Source organism: Haliotis asinina, chromosome 6 (genome assembly GCF_037392515.1).
Source record: "Haliotis asinina isolate JCU_RB_2024 chromosome 6, JCU_Hal_asi_v2, whole genome shotgun sequence".
Classification (NCBI taxonomy): Eukaryota; Metazoa; Mollusca; class Gastropoda; order Lepetellida; family Haliotidae; genus Haliotis; species Haliotis asinina.
Genome location: NC_090285.1, coordinates 50,121,963 through 50,140,464, shown reverse-complemented (window position 1 = coordinate 50,140,464; position 18,502 = coordinate 50,121,963). Strand labels below are relative to the sequence as shown.

The window sequence follows — 18,502 nt, the reverse complement described above, 5'->3', positions numbered from 1 at the left end:
TTGGAGAATGAGGACATTTTAAAAAAAATTTTTAAATCACTCTGGCTCAGATAATTCCATGTTAGTGAAATAGATATTTGGTTTCCTGGTGCGTTATTAAAGTGCTGATTAGAAGATGTGTTTCCTGGTGCGTTATTAAAGTGCTGATTAGAAGATGTGTTTATTTTATTGTAAATCCATTTTAAAAGGGAAATAGGCTAAATAAAACAAATTTTGTCCCAATGCACCCTGGTCTCCCCTATACCCTGGAGGTTATCAAGGATGTTATTCAGTATAACAAACTGAGTAACATCACCAGGTTGTGTGGAATAGTCAGGAGTGGAGTGAGGTTTTGTCTCATTTTAAGAAGCCTAGTGGTTAAGGCATTCACTTGTTACGCCAAAGATCTGGGTATCCACATCTGTACAATGTGTGAACCCCTTTCTGGTGCAGCATAATACTAAACTTGCTCACTTGTGGTTAGTGAACAGTTCTGTCCTTTTTGTTGACGCCAATTCTTAGAGTCTCCTGCCTTGCCATGGCTTGAAAGTGTGGTATGTGATGTGCAGCATAATTCATTCACTTCTTACATGACGGGTGTCTGGGATGGATAGATGTCCTCAGGATGGATGTCCTCAGGATGGATTTACTTGATATCAGATCCTTGTTTGTCTATCCCAAATTGTCTTGCTACCTTGACACTACTGTAAGATTGCTGACACTCACTCACTCACTCACTCACTCACTCACTCACTCACTCACTCACTCACTCTAAATGCGATATGTGTGATGCTGTATCAAATGTATATGTTCATCTGTTCTGTTTCCTTAGTATGTGAGTCTACATGATCTCTTCTATGTCTGATTTATTCCATAACAGGTGAAAGACACCAAAGCCTCAGATATCATTGAAATATATGAGCACAGATTTCAGACTCTACAGGTAATTTTATACTATGCACAACCATCATAAGTTCTGTGTTAATGATGTCATATATACCACTCTGTAAATTCTGTTGTAATTATTTCCTCTGACAAACATCATGACTAAGCTTCACTAAGGCTGAGGCCCAAAATTTGTATTTAGTTTGTTTACTGAGAACAGTAGTTGGGCATAAAGTTGTTACTTATCTTTGTATGGGGTTATTTTCATTGACCTTTTTTGGAAGTAAGTTCACGTCTGGTCAGCCTTTGAAAAACATTTTCACTTGTTTTGTATGGTTTAAGTAACCACAACATTTTGTAAACACTCTAAGCACCTTGGGCGTGTGTGACAAATATAGTATCTGATAGAAAACTCACTGCGTTATAGACTAAAGAGGAGCACCTTGAAAATCTACTGGAGGCAAAAACCATGGCAGTAGCTCAGGCTGACAGACTCATAGCCCAGTACAGGGCCAGACAGGCCAGGTATGAAGGAGAGGTGAGTATGTTCTGTATATATGTCCTTCTAATGATTGTAGCCCAGGCTGACAGACTCATAGTTCAGTACAGGCCAGTCAGGCCAAGGCCCACTTGCACATAGTGATCTTAGCACAACAACTATCTTAAGCCTATGTTGGAGAATGGGAGTTACAATCATTGTAACGCTAAGATCGCTTTGTGCAAGAGTGCCAGGTATGAAGGCGAGGTGAGTATGCTTTGTATATCTCTCCTTGTAATGATTGTAGCCCAGGCTGGGCCAAGTATGAAGGCAAGGTATGTTCAGGGTATCTGTTGCTGTAATGATGGTAGCCCAGACTGACAAACTCATAACAGATCAGGTATGGAGGTGAGGTGAGCACATTCTGTATATCTCATTGTATCTCTGTTTAGAAGAAATATAAATTTGAATCATCGTGTTACAGACACAGAAGATGCGCAGCTACTTCCAGGAGTCTGAGCGGAAGGCGGAGAAGTATCAGGAGCAGATCAACACTCTTAATCTGGAGCGTGAAACATTGCAGCATGAGTTTGATCAGCAGGGGCAGGACTTGCAGAGGTAGGCATAGGAGTAGGAGGTGTAGGCCTACGAGTTTGATATGACACACACAGGATTCACTGTTGCAGGTACAATAGTTCATGGTTAGTTACAGGAATCACAGCTGTAAGGTTGAAAATTATTTGGGTAGGCACAGGAGTTATTAGGGTAATCACATGATTCATGGTTGTAGGCACAGGAGTTATTAGGGTAAGCACAGGATACATAGTTGTAGGCACAGTTGTTAGTAGGGTAGGCACAGGAGTTAGTAGGGTAAGCACAGGATTCATAGTTGTAGGCACAGAGTTATAAGGGTAAGCACAGGATTCATAATTGTAGGCACAGGAGTTATTAGAGTAAGCACAGGATTCATAATTGTAGACACAGGAGTTATTAGAGTAAGCACAGGATTCATAGTTTTATGCACGGAGTTAATAGGTAAGCACAGGATTCATAATTGTAGACACAGGAGTTATTAGGGTAGGCACAGGATTCATAATTGTAGACACAGGAGTTATTAGGGTAAGCGCAGGATTCATGGTTGTAGGGACAGGAGTTATTAGGGTAAGCACAGGGTTCATGGTTGTAGGGACAGGAGTTATTAGGGTAAGCACAGGGTTCATGGTTGTAGGGACAGGAGTTATTAGGGTAAGCACAGGGTTCATGGTTGTAGGGACAGGAGTTATTAGGGTAAGCACAGGGTTCATGGTTGTAGGCATAGGAGTTATTAGGGTAAGCAAAGAGTTCATGGTTGTAGGCACAGGAGTTGTTAGGGTAGGCACAGGATTCATGGTTGTAGACACAGGCGCTATTAAGTTAGTACAGGATATGTAGTTGTAGGCACAGAAGTTGTTAAGGTAGGCACAGGAGTTATTAGGGTAGGCACAGGATACATAGTTGTAGGCACACAGGAGTTATTAGGGTTTGCAGGATTTCATGGTTGTAGTGACAAGAGTAATTGGAGTGAAAGTTTTAGGTTAAGCATGCAAGTTATCTATGCATAACTTCACCTGAAGGTCCCATAGTAAAGCACTGAAGCTACAAACCTAAAGGATCCTTCCTTAACTTGCTATGTATGGATTGAGTAAGTACCCTATCCTTATTAACTTTAGATGCATATTATGACAAATACATTATCATGCTAATAGCATCAGTATGAGTAAACTGACCTTCAGCCAGTTGCCCATGTAGATGTCAACTCTCATGCTGCATGCCATTTGTTGTTTTACTTTAGTTAAATAAACCATGTGGTTTGTTTCTTGGCAGACTTGAGTTGAAGTCAGAGGAATGTGAGGAGCTGAAGGCAGCACTTTCAGAGCTGCAGGAGAAGTAAGTATGGCAGCTCACTCTAGTCAGTACCTTCTCATCAATAATGACACTGATTGAAACCGAATCAAGTGTGCTGACTTGTTTAATGTCTGTCATGGGTTTGTCTAGTCCAGACTGCCATCAGAATGTTGGAATAGGACAGATCTAGATGATTAACTCTCGTACTTCTAAGGTACAGGATAGGATATTGGCCTTCACTAACCCATGCTTGTCGTAGGAGGTGACTAACGGGATCGTCTAACGGGTGGTCATACTCGCTGACTTGTCAAGAAGTCATCAGTTCCCATGTGCACAGATGGATGCTCACTGTGTTGTCTGATCCAGTTATTTACAGACTGCCGCCATATAGCTGGATAATGCTGAGTGAGGTGTAACACAAAAGTCACTCACACTCCTAAGGATTATTTGAACTATCTGTATTCTGCAGGTATGACAAAAGTGAGCGCAGCCTGCTGTGCCTCCAGCAAGAACACAAGACCATGTCCGAGATGCATGATATGCTGCAGAAACACCATGAGAGTCTCAAACAGCAACATGATGTGTGAGTCATATGTGGGGGACAGAAGATCTCATCTTCTGTCTTTTAATGTGAAGAGTATCCATATGAGTTAAAGAATAGAATTGTGACATTTGCCTTGGAGATGAATGTTGATATGATTGATATGAATAGACAGACAAAGGGTGAGGTTCTGTTTTCAGTTTTTAAACAGTAATAACGGGTTGCTTCAATTTGAGAATAGAATTCTGTTAACCAGCTTTAGAGACTGATTAGTTTCATTTGATTGTCTCCTCATTGTGATGCAGTTTAATTGTCTATAATCTCAGCCAAACATCTTCAGGTGGGCGTGGTAAGAGGTACTCAGGTTTGACACCTGGCCAAGTGTGCATGACAGTTACTGTAAGTGCTGGTTTCTAGCCAAATCTGTGGAACAGCAGATTTATGCAGGAAGCACCCTTTGACTTGAACTAGTGACAATCTAGAGCTGTTTGTAGTTTACTGAAGTCTGATAGTTTGAAATGGGCATGCCTAAGTTGGCTTTGACAAATGGAGCTTCTTTAACCAACAAATGTTAACTAGAAAACTTGGATATGTGTTGGATGGTTGTTATTTTTAGGACTACTGATCATCTGAGGAAGTTGGAAGATGAAAGGAAGCAGATTTCAAAATTACTGAAGGAGAAAGAAACAAAATTAACAGGTGGGTTCCTCGTACATTGACAAAATAACTTTACAAATCTGTACATGTAACAGTTAGGTTGTAACTTTTGTAGGTAGGAACAGGTGTTGTCATCATGTAATGCCTATGGTTACGTTGGTGTGTATCAGAGACAACCAAGACACTGCAGAAAACAGATGAGAAGCTAAAAAAGGTGTTGGCCGAGAAAGCAACCATTGAGGATGAGAAGGACAAGATGGAGCTGACTGTGGACCAGCTCCGGACAGACATTCAGCGAGCTGAGCAGCTCCGGAGAGACCTGCAGCATAAGGTGAGTATTTCCTCCATCAGCAGTGTGAGCTAGTGTAAACTGAGGATCTGAGGATCCCTGAAGATCTGGATTAAAATTGTCTTTCTGTTACCAACGCTTGTAGTAAGAAGCTTCTAAAAGGATCATGTGGTCATGATTGCTGACATGGTTGACACATCATTGTATCCCAGTTGTGTCGATCGATGCTCATGCTGTTGACCATCAGATTGTCTGGCCCAAATTCAGTTATTTACAGATCACCACCATATGGCTGGAACATTGCTGAATGAGGCGTAAAACTATACTCATTCGCTCACTGTAATTAGCTGGCTGGGAAGAGGGAAGAGCTGTGGATTGAAGGAGTGTCAAAAGCTACAGCGGCATGGGGTTGTATCAAGAGTGACATCACTGTAGACGAGTCATAAGCTACAGTGGCATGGGGTTGTATCAAGAGTACATCACTGTAGAAGAGTAATAAGCTACAGCGGCATGGGGTTGTATCAAGAGTGACATCACTGTAGAAGAGTCATAAGCTACAGCGGCATGGGGTTGTATCAAGAGTGACATCACTGTAGAAGAGTCATAAGCTACAGCTGCATGGAGTTGTATCAAGAGTGACATCATTGTAGAAGAGTCATAAGCTACAGCGGCATGGGGTTGTATCAAGAGTGACATCACTGTAGAAGAGTCATAAGCTACAGCTGCATGGAGTTGTATCAAGAGTGACATCATTGTAGAAGAGTAATAAGCTACAGCTGCATGGAGTTGTATCAAGAGTGACATCACTGTAGAAGAGTCATAAGCTACAGCTGCATGGAGTTGTATCAAGAGTGACATCATTGTAGAAGAGTAATAAGCTACAGCTGCATGGAGTTGTATCAAGAGTGACATCACTGTAGAAGAGTCATAAGCTACAGCGGCATGGAGTTGTATCAAGAGTGACATCACTGTAGAAGAGTCATAAGCTACAGCTGCATGGGGTTGTATCAAGAGTGACATCACTGTAGAAGAGTCATAAGCTACAGCGGCATGGGGTTGTATCAAGAGTGACATCACTGTAGAAGAGTAATAAGCTACAGCGGCATGGAGTTGTATCAAGAATGACATCATTGTAGAAGAGTCATAAGCTACAGCGGCATGGAGTTGTATCAAGAGTGACATCACTGTAGAAGAGTAATAAGCTGCAGCGGCATGGGGTTGTATCAAGAGTGACATCACTGTAAAAGTGTCAAAAGCTACAGCTGCATGGAGTTGTATCAAGAGTGACATCACTGTAGAAGAGTAATAAGCTACAGCGGCATGGGGTTGTATCAAGAGTGACATCACTGTAAAAGTGTCAAAAGCTACAGCGGCATGGAGGTGTATCAAGAGTGACATCACTGTAGAAGAGTAATAAGCTACAGCGGCATGGAGTTGTATCAAGAGTGACATCATTGTAGAAGAGTCATAAGCTACAGCAGCATTTGGTTGTATCAAGAGTGACATCACTGTAGAAGAGTCATAAGCTACAGCTGCATGGAGTTGTATCAAGAGTGACATCATTGTAGAAGAGTCATAAGCTACAGCTGCATGGAGTTGTATCAAGAGTGACATCACTGTAGAAGAGTCATAAGCTACAGCTGCATGGAGTTGTATCAAGAGTGACATCACTGTAGAAGAGTCATAAGCTACAGCTGCATGGGGTTGTATCAAGAGTGACATCACTGCAGAAGAGTCATAAGCTACAGCGGCATGGGGTTGTATCAAGAGTGACATCACTGTAGAAGAGTAATAAGCTACAGCGGCATGGAGTTGTATCAAGAGTGACATCATTGTAGAAGAGTAATAAGCAACAGCGGCATGGAGTTGTATCAAGAGTGACATCACTGTAGAAGAGTAATAAGCTACAGCGGCATGGGGTTGTATCAAGAGTGACATCACTGTAAAAGTGTCAAAAGCTACAGCTGCATGGAGTTGTATCAAGAGTGACATCACTGTAGAAGAGTAATAAGCTACAGCGGCATGGGGTTGTATCAAGAGTGACATCACTGTAAAAGTGTCAAAAGCTACAGCGGCATGGAGGTGTATCAAGAGTGACATCACTGTAGAAGAGTAATAAGCTACAGCGGCATGGAGTTGTATCAAGAGTGACATCATTGTAGAAGAGTCATAAGCTACAGCAGCATTTGGTTGTATCAAGAGTGACATCACTGTAGAAGAGTCTTAAGCTACAGCGGCATGGAGTTGTATCAAGAGTGACATCACTGTAGAAGTAGTAGTGCAAGTAGTGTATGGAAAAGTGTTGTGAATTGCAAAGTGTGACTGTGTAAACACCTGAATTGTTGTTGAATTGTCAAGTGATGCAGATTTAGTATGTGTGTCACGAGCTACAGCCTGAGGTCTATAGCTGTGTGGTAATATGTTTGCCTGGAAGAGATATGATGTCATGACTTCATCTTTCAGATGGTGTCCCTGGAAGCTGTTGTCCAGGACCAGGAGACTGCCATGAAGGAACGGGAAGAAAAGCTGGCAATACAGCAGGCCGAGATAGACAAGCACCAGCAGATAGCTGCCCTTATACATAGTCTCAGTGGGGGCAAGGACGGGAACCCACCCAAGTGACCACACGCACTGGTGCTAGAGCATTAGTCAGGCACACACAAGGAGGCAGGCAGGCACGCACACATGCATGCACATCTTTATACCTTTGCATCTCATTTCGTAATGATTCTGTGACATGTTTACAAATGAATTGCATGTTTACTGGTGGCTGTGTTACTTTTTACCAGACCACATATATAATGCATTTATGCAACAGATTATATGAAGCTGTATTCAAGTCCTGTTTGTGTGTTTGAACACTTCCCAACAAGATCATTCCAAATTTGTATGATTTAGGACAGGAATACCATGCAGGATAGTTAGCTGGCAGTTTACAGATGTTAGGTTGTGTTTGTGGTATATAAGGTACAAACATATATATATATATATGTACATGTATGTATGTGATTTTATAGTATGGCATTGTTCAAATTTAACCAACTTATTACTGACTTCTAGTGAAGGAATCGTGGGCTGGGAAAACTCGAGGGCTGTGACAGGTTATCCAAGTATTAGGGTTGACTAAATAATTTGTTTTTCAAACATAAAAATGGGAATGATAAAATAGCTCTTTCTGTGTAACACCTATCAAGTTCTGTACTGTAAACTGAATTCTTTGGGACTGGTATAACACCAGCAGCAGCAAAAGAAATGGAATTTTCAAAAAAATGAAATCTTATAAAGCTAAATGTTCATATTCATGTCTTCTATTTAAAAACTTGACAATGCTAGAGTTGCATTTCTTTTGCTGGTCAGTATATGTTCTTAAGCCCAGTGTTTCCACATTGATGACATGCCACCATCTTTAAAGCTCAGTTCAACACTGTGGGAGATACATTTGTTTTAGAGTTTAGACCAAAAATGACCAAATGTCAAAGTCACATTAACTGTCAGGTAAGTAAATAGGGAGGGTAATGCAACCTTGTCTACCCATGTCCAAAGTCTCCAACATCAGATAATGCATTTACTCATCATGTTGGCAGCATTATAATAATCTCCATTGATGTCCACTATTCTGTCCCAGTGTGTGTTGGTGGGATGGATTTTCTCACTGTTGTTCTCTCTGCTATGTCTCTCACTCACTCTTCTGTTTTATTATGTACAGATCTGAGTTTTGTGTTGTCACACTCTTTGTATAAATGTGAAATACCTGTACATATGAATGATAAATATTCCAACACTCAGTCTGAGGAGTTCTGTATTTTGTGGTGATGTACACTGTATCGCAGTGACACAAATACTGGATCTGATTGTATATTTTGCCAACTGTTGGACCTATAACCATGGAAACGAAAAAAAAAATAGGAATCATGGCAGGAACCAGTTATCAGAATTTATCTCTAGACCAATGTCAAACTTGTCATTGCAATGAATTCAAGATTGATTCCATAAGTTAAAACAGCATTTTAAAGTGGTGATTTACTTTCATCACAGGGGATCGTAGCATGTCAAGGTTCTGTGGGTACATGTGGCCAACCTGGTCTGTCCCACAGTCCCTGAATCACATTATTTTGCCTACTACCAAGCCACCCCTGCAGTGCTAAAGCCTTAAATGAAGCAAGTCTAGATTTCCTCAGGTTCTAAGTCTCTGGTCTCCTTGGGGCTCCTTTTCAGTTAAAATGGTTTGTTTGTTACTATCAAAATTATATATATTCAGAGACCAAGCCTTAGTCTAGTGGCCAAGCCATTGGTGTCTGTGACTAACGGCACAATTCAAGATTGTTTGATGGTTTGTCTACACCAGGCATGATTCCAGTGTTTGTGGGTTTTACCACAGTGGTGAGCCTGTAAGACCGGCATTAGCATAAGCTTAGACAAGACCATGATGGTAATGAGGTTCTGGTCAAAGAGGTTCTGTGTTAAACTCTCACATGACCTGAACCAAGATGGAGGAGTTCACCAGTGACACGTAGAAACCGCCAGATATATATTTATTTTCATATGCTTTCAACGTTCATGACTTCTTATGTGAGAAAAAATAGAACATACAAGTTGAGAAGATGAATGAAAACATGACACCAAAATATGCTTTTACTATTTACAAAGTGATTGATCATGCCACTATTATGACTTATGAAGAGAGCAATGCCTTCTTTATATGTACATACATATCACTGCAAATGTATTAAAGGCTTTTCATATATATCAGCTACAGGTTTGGTAGTCTGGACTTACTTATTTACAAGCTTTTGTAACAGTGTGTGAAATAGTTTCTAACTTTTGCTAGCCAGGTGAGCAAGCAATGCCGAAAATAACTAGCCCACAAAATAATTCATCAGACTGAAAACTGAGAGTGGAAACTAAGCCAAAGATCACAAAAAATGATATATTGTCAGCTGACACGGGTTTCATCATGACTAATCATCAATGACAATAACCTGTTGATATGATGAACACTTTTATCAGGCGGTAATCTTGTATTATTTAAATGAGTATTACAACTTAATTCAGAGTGATGTACACGTATTTACAAAATGACCTTGTGAAAATTCACCTGCCAGTCAGGCCAGTGGCTTTGCAGATTTACTGGCCAGACTGGATATTTACCAGCCACGGGGTAGTGGGTCAGTTACTATTTCGCATGCTATGTAGTAATGTTGCTGACTGCATCACCGAAAAGTAGTGTCCAGTTTGTACCTTAGTGTCTGTGTTGGGTCTACACAGAATCCCTATGCATGCATAACATATATGACCTACACCTGTGTGTTGGGCCCAAGGAGAATACATATTGTCTGATAAATGTGTGCACACACAAGGCTGTAGGCTTTCCCTCCTGACTGTAGGCTTAAAGTGTATACGCCTCCACACTGGTGACTATGTGTTTGACATCAGGTAGAGTTCCTTGGTGAGTGTTGACAGGAAGAAGCATGGTCTGGCAGGGATGTTGGATGCAGACCTGACTCGGTGTGCCACCTGGCGGTTAGTTCTTGTCAACATGTCACAGAACTCCAGAGGCTTGTTGTCCAGTTTGAGGCACATCTCACTCAGAGCTGTCAGGAATATGTTCCCTTGTTCCACATTGCCAGCCTTTTGGTGACCTTGAAAATGAAAAGTTTAAGCTAATTTTTGGATGGATCATGTTTGATAGTTCTATACTTATTGAAAGTAATTTCCCACTAATATTTATGGATTTTTTGCTAGCTGTTAATAATAGTGTGTTAGTTCACCATTCCATTAATTTTGCCACTTTTTCCATAGGAGTAACTGAAGATGATGGTCAAAATCATTATAGCACCCCTTCCTGTGGAGTTTCTGAAGCTCTGACAATTATCCCTGTCCCCACTTTACACACTGATTATGTCTTTTCATCCATATTTTGGAAACCATTTCATTAGCAACATTGTCTGGTAAAGACATGTCACTGGCCATACGTATGAGCAGAGACCCGCAGCAAGACGCCACCCACACTGGCTCCATACAGGAAGTGGGTCATGTGGTTATACGTTCAAGACTCATTGTTGTCCTGAGATACAGGTCATGTGGGACGACATGAATATCATCCACAGCAACCACCCAGCTTTATGGTACGTGAATGATGGGAGTCCAGACCGGACAGGAAGAGTAAAAGGGCCTCCAGGTTGACCTACCGAATGTTACTGGAGAGTATACATGGATGAAGTCACACTCCTTCGGAATACAGATGGTCTTTTCCCTGGGGTCTGTCTCCTCATTTCTAGTGACACATGCATCAACCTCGTCATAATCACCATCCAGGTCTTCAGGAGATTCTTCCCAGCTGCCAGCCTGTTATAATAAATACACATGTTCTTACGCATGTGGTAGTACATCCGCCCTGCATGTTTGTTAATTTCGCACTGCATTTTCATCAGACAAACATAACATGACTTTTGTCATGTTTATGTCATATTTTAATCCAGAATATCCCACTTTCCATCTGTCAACACGACACATTTAAATCCCAAATTGGCAACAGACATATCTGGAACCTCTCATAATATACGCGAAGCAGTTTTATTTTATAATGCGTTTTTTGAGGATTTGGTTGCAGGGCGGAGCGGTTGTGTTTGTGGTCACGGAGAAGTCCCATCTTGGGTACAGTGTGTGAAGCCCATTTGTGATGATCTTTGATATTGTTGGAATGTTGCTAAAAGCGGATTAATACCATGCTCATTCATCAATGTGAATCAGACGTTAAAAGGTGAAAAAAGGGTGTACCAAATATGGATGTGTGAAAATTCTAATCCAAGTCCTAATATGACATCATCCCGTTTCTTGTAATCGAACTCTCAGCTGCTAGGAGTAAAAGACATTAAGTGACAACTCACGGGGAGTGGCACAGTGTAAACAAACCAGAGAAGTATTGATGAAATTTGATCTATCTGAAATATATTAACGATTTACATTGATAAACACAATCTTCGGTTTGCCCGCCAATCCCTTGCACTTCTTGCCTTTGAGGTTGTCCAGCAGTACTTTCATCTCAACTTTCTGACCGTCATGTGTGTAGATCTCCCTGTTGTTTCCATACGACATCACGACAACGGCCATCGTCTCCACGTTCTTATAGTCCCAGGTACGCACTTAACAGAAACATATATGGGTTCCGTATGAACTTATCCTTGATGTAATGATACAGTCGGACGGACGGTCGTCGCATTATCGTCCGTTTTCCGCCATATTGCAAATAACCATTTCAGGCTATACTCACTTACACACTCCACTTGACCAAATGTTTGCTATAGTCTGACATCTAGTCCCCGAAAACTATCCTATTAAAATATGTTCTTTACTATTCAGAAGGAGCCAGGAAAATAATAGTTTAGCGATGACGTCAAGATGTGTCACTCTAGTTGGTTGCTTAGGTAACCGGTAAAAAAGCATCAGGAAAAAAAGAATCGGAAAAAGAATCAAATTCTGCTTTAAAAAAAGAAACAGGAAAAATAGAAATAGTTCACACATTCATCGGAGGAATAACTGTCTACATTTGGCATACTTGATCTTTGCATCTTCAGGTGCATGGTTGTGATCTTTCTGGAGAATTGGATTTTCCCATGTCCAGAGTGTCGTACAGTCAGGCCGCGTTAGTCCGGACCCCGATAATCCGATTCCCGCGATATCCGAACAGTAGCTAGCTGTAAGCAATCCTGTTTACTATATAAACTCGATTAGCTGTTGATTCATTAATCCAATGCTTCAGTCAGCGGTAACAGATTACATGGTTACACATGGTTTTGCTTCATTAATCCTTCAACGATGCACAGCAGTTAAGACTAGACGTCTTTGTGCACTTCCACCAGACCTTGTTCTTCATTGCACAGCTAATGTACCCATTCCAGCAAAGCCTATTGGCACCCATGCTGCTCTCTATCACCTCCATAACGTCTTATCTCAAACTGACATGCTTTACTCTTATATAGATCTACTGGTACCACTATCAAAACTATTGTAACCATATACCAACTATACATGTTTTGAAGCCAGTTAATATTTCTCTACATGATTGGAAGCCGGGTAATCCCTAAATATAAGCTTTTTTGACAGTAAGCCTTTTCATAGGCTGATTCTTTTTTTCCTGATTCCTTTTCCTCCCGTTTTTCCTGATTTTTTTGCTCAGCAATATCCCAACTATATGACGACGCTTTGTAAAAAATCGAGTCTGGGCGATACAATCCAGTGATCAACAGCATGAACATCGATCTACGCAATTTGGATACGATGACGTGCTCACGAAGGAAGCGAGCCTGGCCACCAACTGATCGCGATAGTCGCTACTAACAACGAGCATGGTTTTCTGAAGACTAATTATAACCCGAATGTTCACGGGTTGGACATGGAGACATGGATACACAGATTCATAAAAAAAATGGGTTTTAACTTACTTTCCTTGAAGAGGTCAGTGAGATCTTGTAATGTCAGATTTTCTTTAGGGAAAACCTCAAACCCTAGCAGCTGTTCGAGCATGTTCGTGATAACGGCTTCGTCGGTTTTTGCGTGTGTGCGTTGGGGCATTCTCGGATAGCTCTCAAACTCTGAGATGTTGATGATGACGGCGAGTTTCCTCCCGTTTCTTGTAATGTCGTACTTCTTGAGTTCATCCTCAGAGGACATACTAGGGTCGTAAGGTAATTTACAGGCATTCGGTTTGCTTTTCCTGAAAGGGGACAAAAGTACTGAAAAGGGCTTGGGATACAATAATGCAGCTAGCGAAGTATTCATATTCGCTACTCGTGGCTATCGTTAGTAAATGCACCTTGATATTACTGGAAAACTGACAAAAGAGGTGAACGTTTACACGACAATAAAAATATCCCCATAAAAATTATGGCAGAATAGAATTCAAGACATGTTAGATATTACGCAGTCTAAGTAAACTTATCCTCAGTACTTTTCGTTACACTCCACCACTGAGTCTAACAAAACCTTATGGGAGGTCGCGTCAGGTAATATAACCTTTGAGACTGACCAATCAGAACATAGCTTACCAAATCGCGAAAGTGCACATTCGCACATACCTTTTGAACTTTTTATCTCGAAAAGGTTCGTACCTGAACGATTCCGAATGCTTTTTAGTGTACGATCCTTTCCGGGTGATGCACACGGCGCACGTTACAACCATGACAACGGTGAGTAAACAGTCGCTGAAAATAGTGTTTTTGGCAATATTCAAGGATGTCATATTGCGGAAATATTGGCTAATGGTAACCATGTCAACAGAACCCCCAAAGCGTATATACAGCTGCTCAAATAACTGTGTTATATACAGATTTTTGTTTGTGGAGAGATCTGTGTCGGTAGCCTGAATATTTTGAAAATCCCACCGATCCCTAAATACATGTAGTAGCCGTTGTTTGATTGCTTAAATCTATTTAACCGTCTCGCGTTTGATTGGACGGTTATATGTAGCTCAAAGGTTACCTGACGCGACCTTCTACTGGGTTTTGTTAGACTCAGTGGCGGAGTGTAACGAAATACACAGAGACTAAATTTACTTAGACTGGATATTACGATAACATGCATCACTGATAAATTCAACGAGACTGCGAGAACTAACTCAGACATTATTGAAGTTGTGATCCTGTTGAGTCATACTTGTGGTTGTATTGGTTCAATCGAAGTATAGCTAAATCAATCCCAGGAAGTTCAGACGTTGGGCCAAGGTGTGAATGGTGTCCGGTTTGTATCGTGCACATGCCGTATAGGGACTAATCTTGGGTAACTTTTATGTACGGGCATATTTTATCTATTTTCGATTCTGATTGGTCAGTTGAACGTAATATATGCTTCATTGTTGGGACACAAATACGATATGACGTCATCCATTGTTCATGACGTCACAAACTGATTAGATCACTTCATATGAACATTAGTGGACAGAAAGATAAACTTTATTCTGTAGTCCGTCCACTAGCGGCAGCCCAAAACACATATAGTGTATATACAAGCAGCCAGAACTAATAAATCATGAATAGTTCAACACATTCGGACTTTCTGTGTTTCAATAACTTTAGATGGGAATAGTCCAGTATAATAAATGAAATGTACTTATAAAGTCTTTGTACACGTCGTTGACATTAGAAATATGAATTTCTCAATAGGTCTGTGAACATCAGAATGGCTTCAGCCAATTTCTCTGAAGGTCTGACATGTTAAATATTACTTCATTTGCCCTTTTACAGTGTCAATATTTGTTCTGTAGAGTAACCTGCTTAATATACAGACCACCCGGACCTGACCAAAGATTAGGGATTAACACCATTAGTCAGTCACTGCGGACCGATAATCCGTAATTTCCCACAACACACTGGCTATTCTCTAACTACCGCACAGATTGGTCGGGAGTCAGCTGAATGAACTAATATGTGACGCAACTATTATTATTACACAAAGACCTTTTTGCTTTGCAGTGTATAACATCTCGAATAAGTTACCCGGGCTTAGCACGCCATTTTCTCGTGTAAGCGCGATAGGTTGCAAAGCTTTATATTTAGATAGTACTGGGGGCTTGCCCAACTTTCATAGCAAAAATCATGTGTAAGGTTGTTTTTTTTTTAAAAAAATGGTAGCTCCGAGCATGGTTATTTATACACAATGAAGCCTTGGGTGGTGGATGGTGGATGGTGGATGGTGAGGGTCCAACAAAGCCTATATATTGTCAACTTTTTTTCTCGACGCGACCCAGCAGCATTGTTTAAACATTGTGTTTTTGTAAAGAATTCTTGCCACAGTTGTTTCAATTCAATGTTATAATCAAGGGGAATGTTAATACGTCAATGCGAAGTGAAGCTGAATATCTTACCCTGTACAGTTTATCTTTGTTTTCGACATAAAGCTGCTATCCGTTTCGTCATATGAACCTGTAACAAATGATAAGGTTTTGAAAAAATAATCAAACATTTTAATTCTCGCTTGATCCATCTTCAGCAAAATATATGTAACCCAGCTGAAATATTAGTAGTATAAATACACGTCGTGTATAAAGTATGGTTTGTTTGTTTCTTGTTCAACGTACCACTCAGCAATATTCCAAATGTTTGATGGCAGTCTGTAAATAATCGAGTCTGGACCAAACAAACCACTGATTAATAGCATGAGCATCGTTCTACGCAATTGGGATAAGATGATATGTGTCAACAAAGTGAGTAAGCCTGACCGCCTGATCCCGTTACGACAAGCATTATTGTATGGACCACATATACTTGGCTTGACTAATGAATGATCTCTTAAATATTACAGTAAATAATAGTTCTTCAGGTATCTTCTAATATGATAGAAGTGAGCTAACAGATTTTGTGTATTTGCAGTAATCTAGGTTCTTGAGTTCAAGGTTCTTGGTTCAGAGACTGTACGAGCACCTGTGCATGATAAAGGGAGCATAAGTCATTGTCCATTTCCTTTGGAGTTTCTGAGTCTGTATGGATGCGCCAGAATCACACGCTGAACAGAGCGACTGGAGGATTGGATGATCACAGTGTAGGGCTGACTGTGCGTCATCGTGACACGATTGCGTCTGTGGCTCGATTTGTACTTACAGTAATGCCCACATGTTGGGAAGCTTAGTGGGTAAAGCTTTCGCTCACCACGCCAAAGACCTGGGTTCGATTCCCTACGTGGGTGAAATGTGTGAAGCCCACTTTCAGTTTCATGTCGCCGTAATACTGCTGAAATTGCTAAAATCGTCGTAACTCACTCACTCACTCTCTAGCATCGACACCTACCTGCCATACTGCCAGTGTCGAGCTGTGATTCTGCAACAAAAAGAAACACCCCAAAATATCTTACAATTTAAAACAATACAAACAGCCAGTCCAATAACATACATCCATCTTGACACTCATTCAATGGATTACCATTGCACACAAACATAAGCACACAAGCGAACGCCAAAACTACAGAACAGAGTGACTTCAGCCAGACGAATGTTATCAACACAGGTGAAATGTTATCATTCCTTTTCCTGTTGCTATCGCAACCCACCCGGAAGTAACTGATGGACTTGACTCAAGAAATCATCGATTATAATACAGGCGAACGGCGTAGACTTACTGACCTATATTTCAGGCGCAGTTGTCACAATGAAGGCTGTTGATTTGTCATACCTGATGTACCTGTCTCAAATGCGCACGTATTTCTCTTCGATGTCTCGGAACGATATAACTCACAGGTCTGTCAGTGTCAATAAACACGAACGTCCTCCTTAATCATACCCAAACAAGCACTTGAGAACGTTATGAGATATATTAACAGCCGTAACTGAGGAAAGCGCGTGCATAGAAACCACTGGGGACTCCCCTTTGTACCCAGCGAGGCCCCGTTAGGGTTCGACAAATGCCCGTAACTTTGTATGGAAAACATGTAAACTGGAGTTAACGTATATTTACGCTAGGTGTGCCAGATGATTATCTCCTGGGTTCGAGTCCCAGATTGGTCCTTATTCTGATTCTTGATTTGTCCTCATGATGAATTTGAGTTTCACCAATAAAGGATAGGCTTACATAACAAACAATTTCTATGTAATTTCTTCCTCGGAAACTGAGTGCTATTTCTTACCCCACTTCTCCACAAATATTAATGCATTTCTCTCGGTAAAAATAACTATCAGACCTCATGGAAATTACCATTCAATCTATTTCCCACCCACGGATCATCGCCAGAATCACAAGCTGTACTTGAGGATAGGATGATCACACAGTTTAGGACCGACAGTTGGTCATCGTGGCCTGATGGCGTCTGTGGCTCGGGGCTTACAGTATTGCCCACTTGTTTGGTTTTCCTAATATCGGGGGCGGTGGGTTAGCCTGGTGGTTGAAGCGTTCGCTCGTCACGCAAATGATCCGGGTTCGATTCTCTCTGCAAAGGTAAAGCCCTAAATGAAGCAATTCTAGATTTATCTCTGGTCTCCCTGGGTCTCCTTTTCAAATTAAAAGGATGAGTTTGTTACTATCAAAATTATATATATTCAGAGACTAACCATTAGTCTATAGTTGTACAAGCGCGGGTCGTGACGATCGTGGCATAAACTGAGACATATAATCACAGTACTTTGTCCAAGTTTACTGCACGTTGCTGTACCTGCAACTAGGTGTTTGCACGTATTCATGTGGCCACCATGTGGTCATCTACCAACGGATTCGTGGGATATTTTAAGTGCACAGGGTTGTGTACTGCGCACTAGGGGTTTTGAGAACACTGAACACGAAGTTGACTCCAAGGTATTTACACCCGGTCACAGGTGGGGCTCGATCCCGAAACCGAAACCTCACTGGATCACTAGCCTGGCGCCTTAGTCAGCTCACCCACTGCGTCCATGTAAGTGTACACGAGAAACACGCCTTTGCCGCCCAGTAACGCAGAGATAGGTGGTATTGAAAATATGTAAGCCACAGAACACCCATATAACCTTAGTCTCACATGGACACATCACGTGACAGTGTGCAATATGGATTTAAAAACACCATATTTGGAATATACGACATGTGAATCTAGAACTGGAAAATAAATCACATTTACGTGATGATGGTACTTTCACATTTACTGACACTCCTAGATGAAAGAATAAAGTTCAAATCAATAAGTCAATCGTATTTAAACTGGTCAGTACATGTAGACATGATCCAAATCACGCCTTTGAGCATATGGGATGGTAGATGTTAAAGCATTCGCCTAAGGCCCGAGTTCGATTCTCTACCTGGTTGTAATGACTAAGGAGCACCTCCGATGTACAACGCTA

General features: G+C 41.1%; 2 protein-coding genes across 6 annotated transcripts in view; one reads left to right on the top strand and one right to left on the bottom strand.

Moving 5' to 3' along the window:
• The window catches only part of LOC137286945 (protein CIP2A homolog L-like), a 36,358-nt gene extending 27,861 nt beyond the window's left edge, over window positions 1-8,497 (top strand). For all 3 annotated transcript variants that reach the window (XM_067818989.1, XM_067818988.1, XM_067818987.1), the window contains exons 16-23: window positions 860-922; window positions 1,292-1,402; window positions 1,827-1,960; window positions 3,206-3,268; window positions 3,696-3,809; window positions 4,384-4,466; window positions 4,595-4,755; window positions 7,177-8,497. In XM_067818989.1, the coding sequence (XP_067675090.1) occupies window positions 860-922; window positions 1,292-1,402; window positions 1,827-1,960; window positions 3,206-3,268; window positions 3,696-3,809; window positions 4,384-4,466; window positions 4,595-4,755; window positions 7,177-7,335 (888 nt within the window). In that variant the 3' untranslated portion in view covers window positions 7,336-8,497. The remainder of the gene's footprint in view (window positions 1-859; window positions 923-1,291; window positions 1,403-1,826; window positions 1,961-3,205; window positions 3,269-3,695; window positions 3,810-4,383; window positions 4,467-4,594; window positions 4,756-7,176) is intronic.
• Window positions 8,498-9,228: 731 nt separating this feature from the next.
• Window positions 9,229-17,044, bottom strand: LOC137287095 (caspase-3-like). 3 transcript variants are annotated; one of them, XM_067819229.1, is made up of 7 exons: window positions 16,823-17,044; window positions 16,491-16,520; window positions 15,572-15,629; window positions 13,155-13,426; window positions 11,677-11,855; window positions 10,902-11,058; window positions 9,229-10,352 (listed from the first exon to the last, which is right to left on the bottom strand). In XM_067819229.1, exons 2-7 carry the CDS (start codon window positions 16,495-16,497, stop codon window positions 10,129-10,131), a joined length of 897 nt encoding a protein of 298 aa, XP_067675330.1. In that variant the 5' UTR covers window positions 16,498-16,520; window positions 16,823-17,044; the 3' UTR covers window positions 9,229-10,128. The 3 variants fall into 3 exon arrangements, with proteins under 3 accessions (XP_067675330.1, XP_067675331.1, XP_067675332.1); XM_067819230.1 differs by having other exon boundaries at window positions 16,872-17,025; XM_067819231.1 differs by having other exon boundaries at window positions 16,750-16,844.
• Window positions 17,045-18,502: the final 1,458 nt, after the last annotated feature.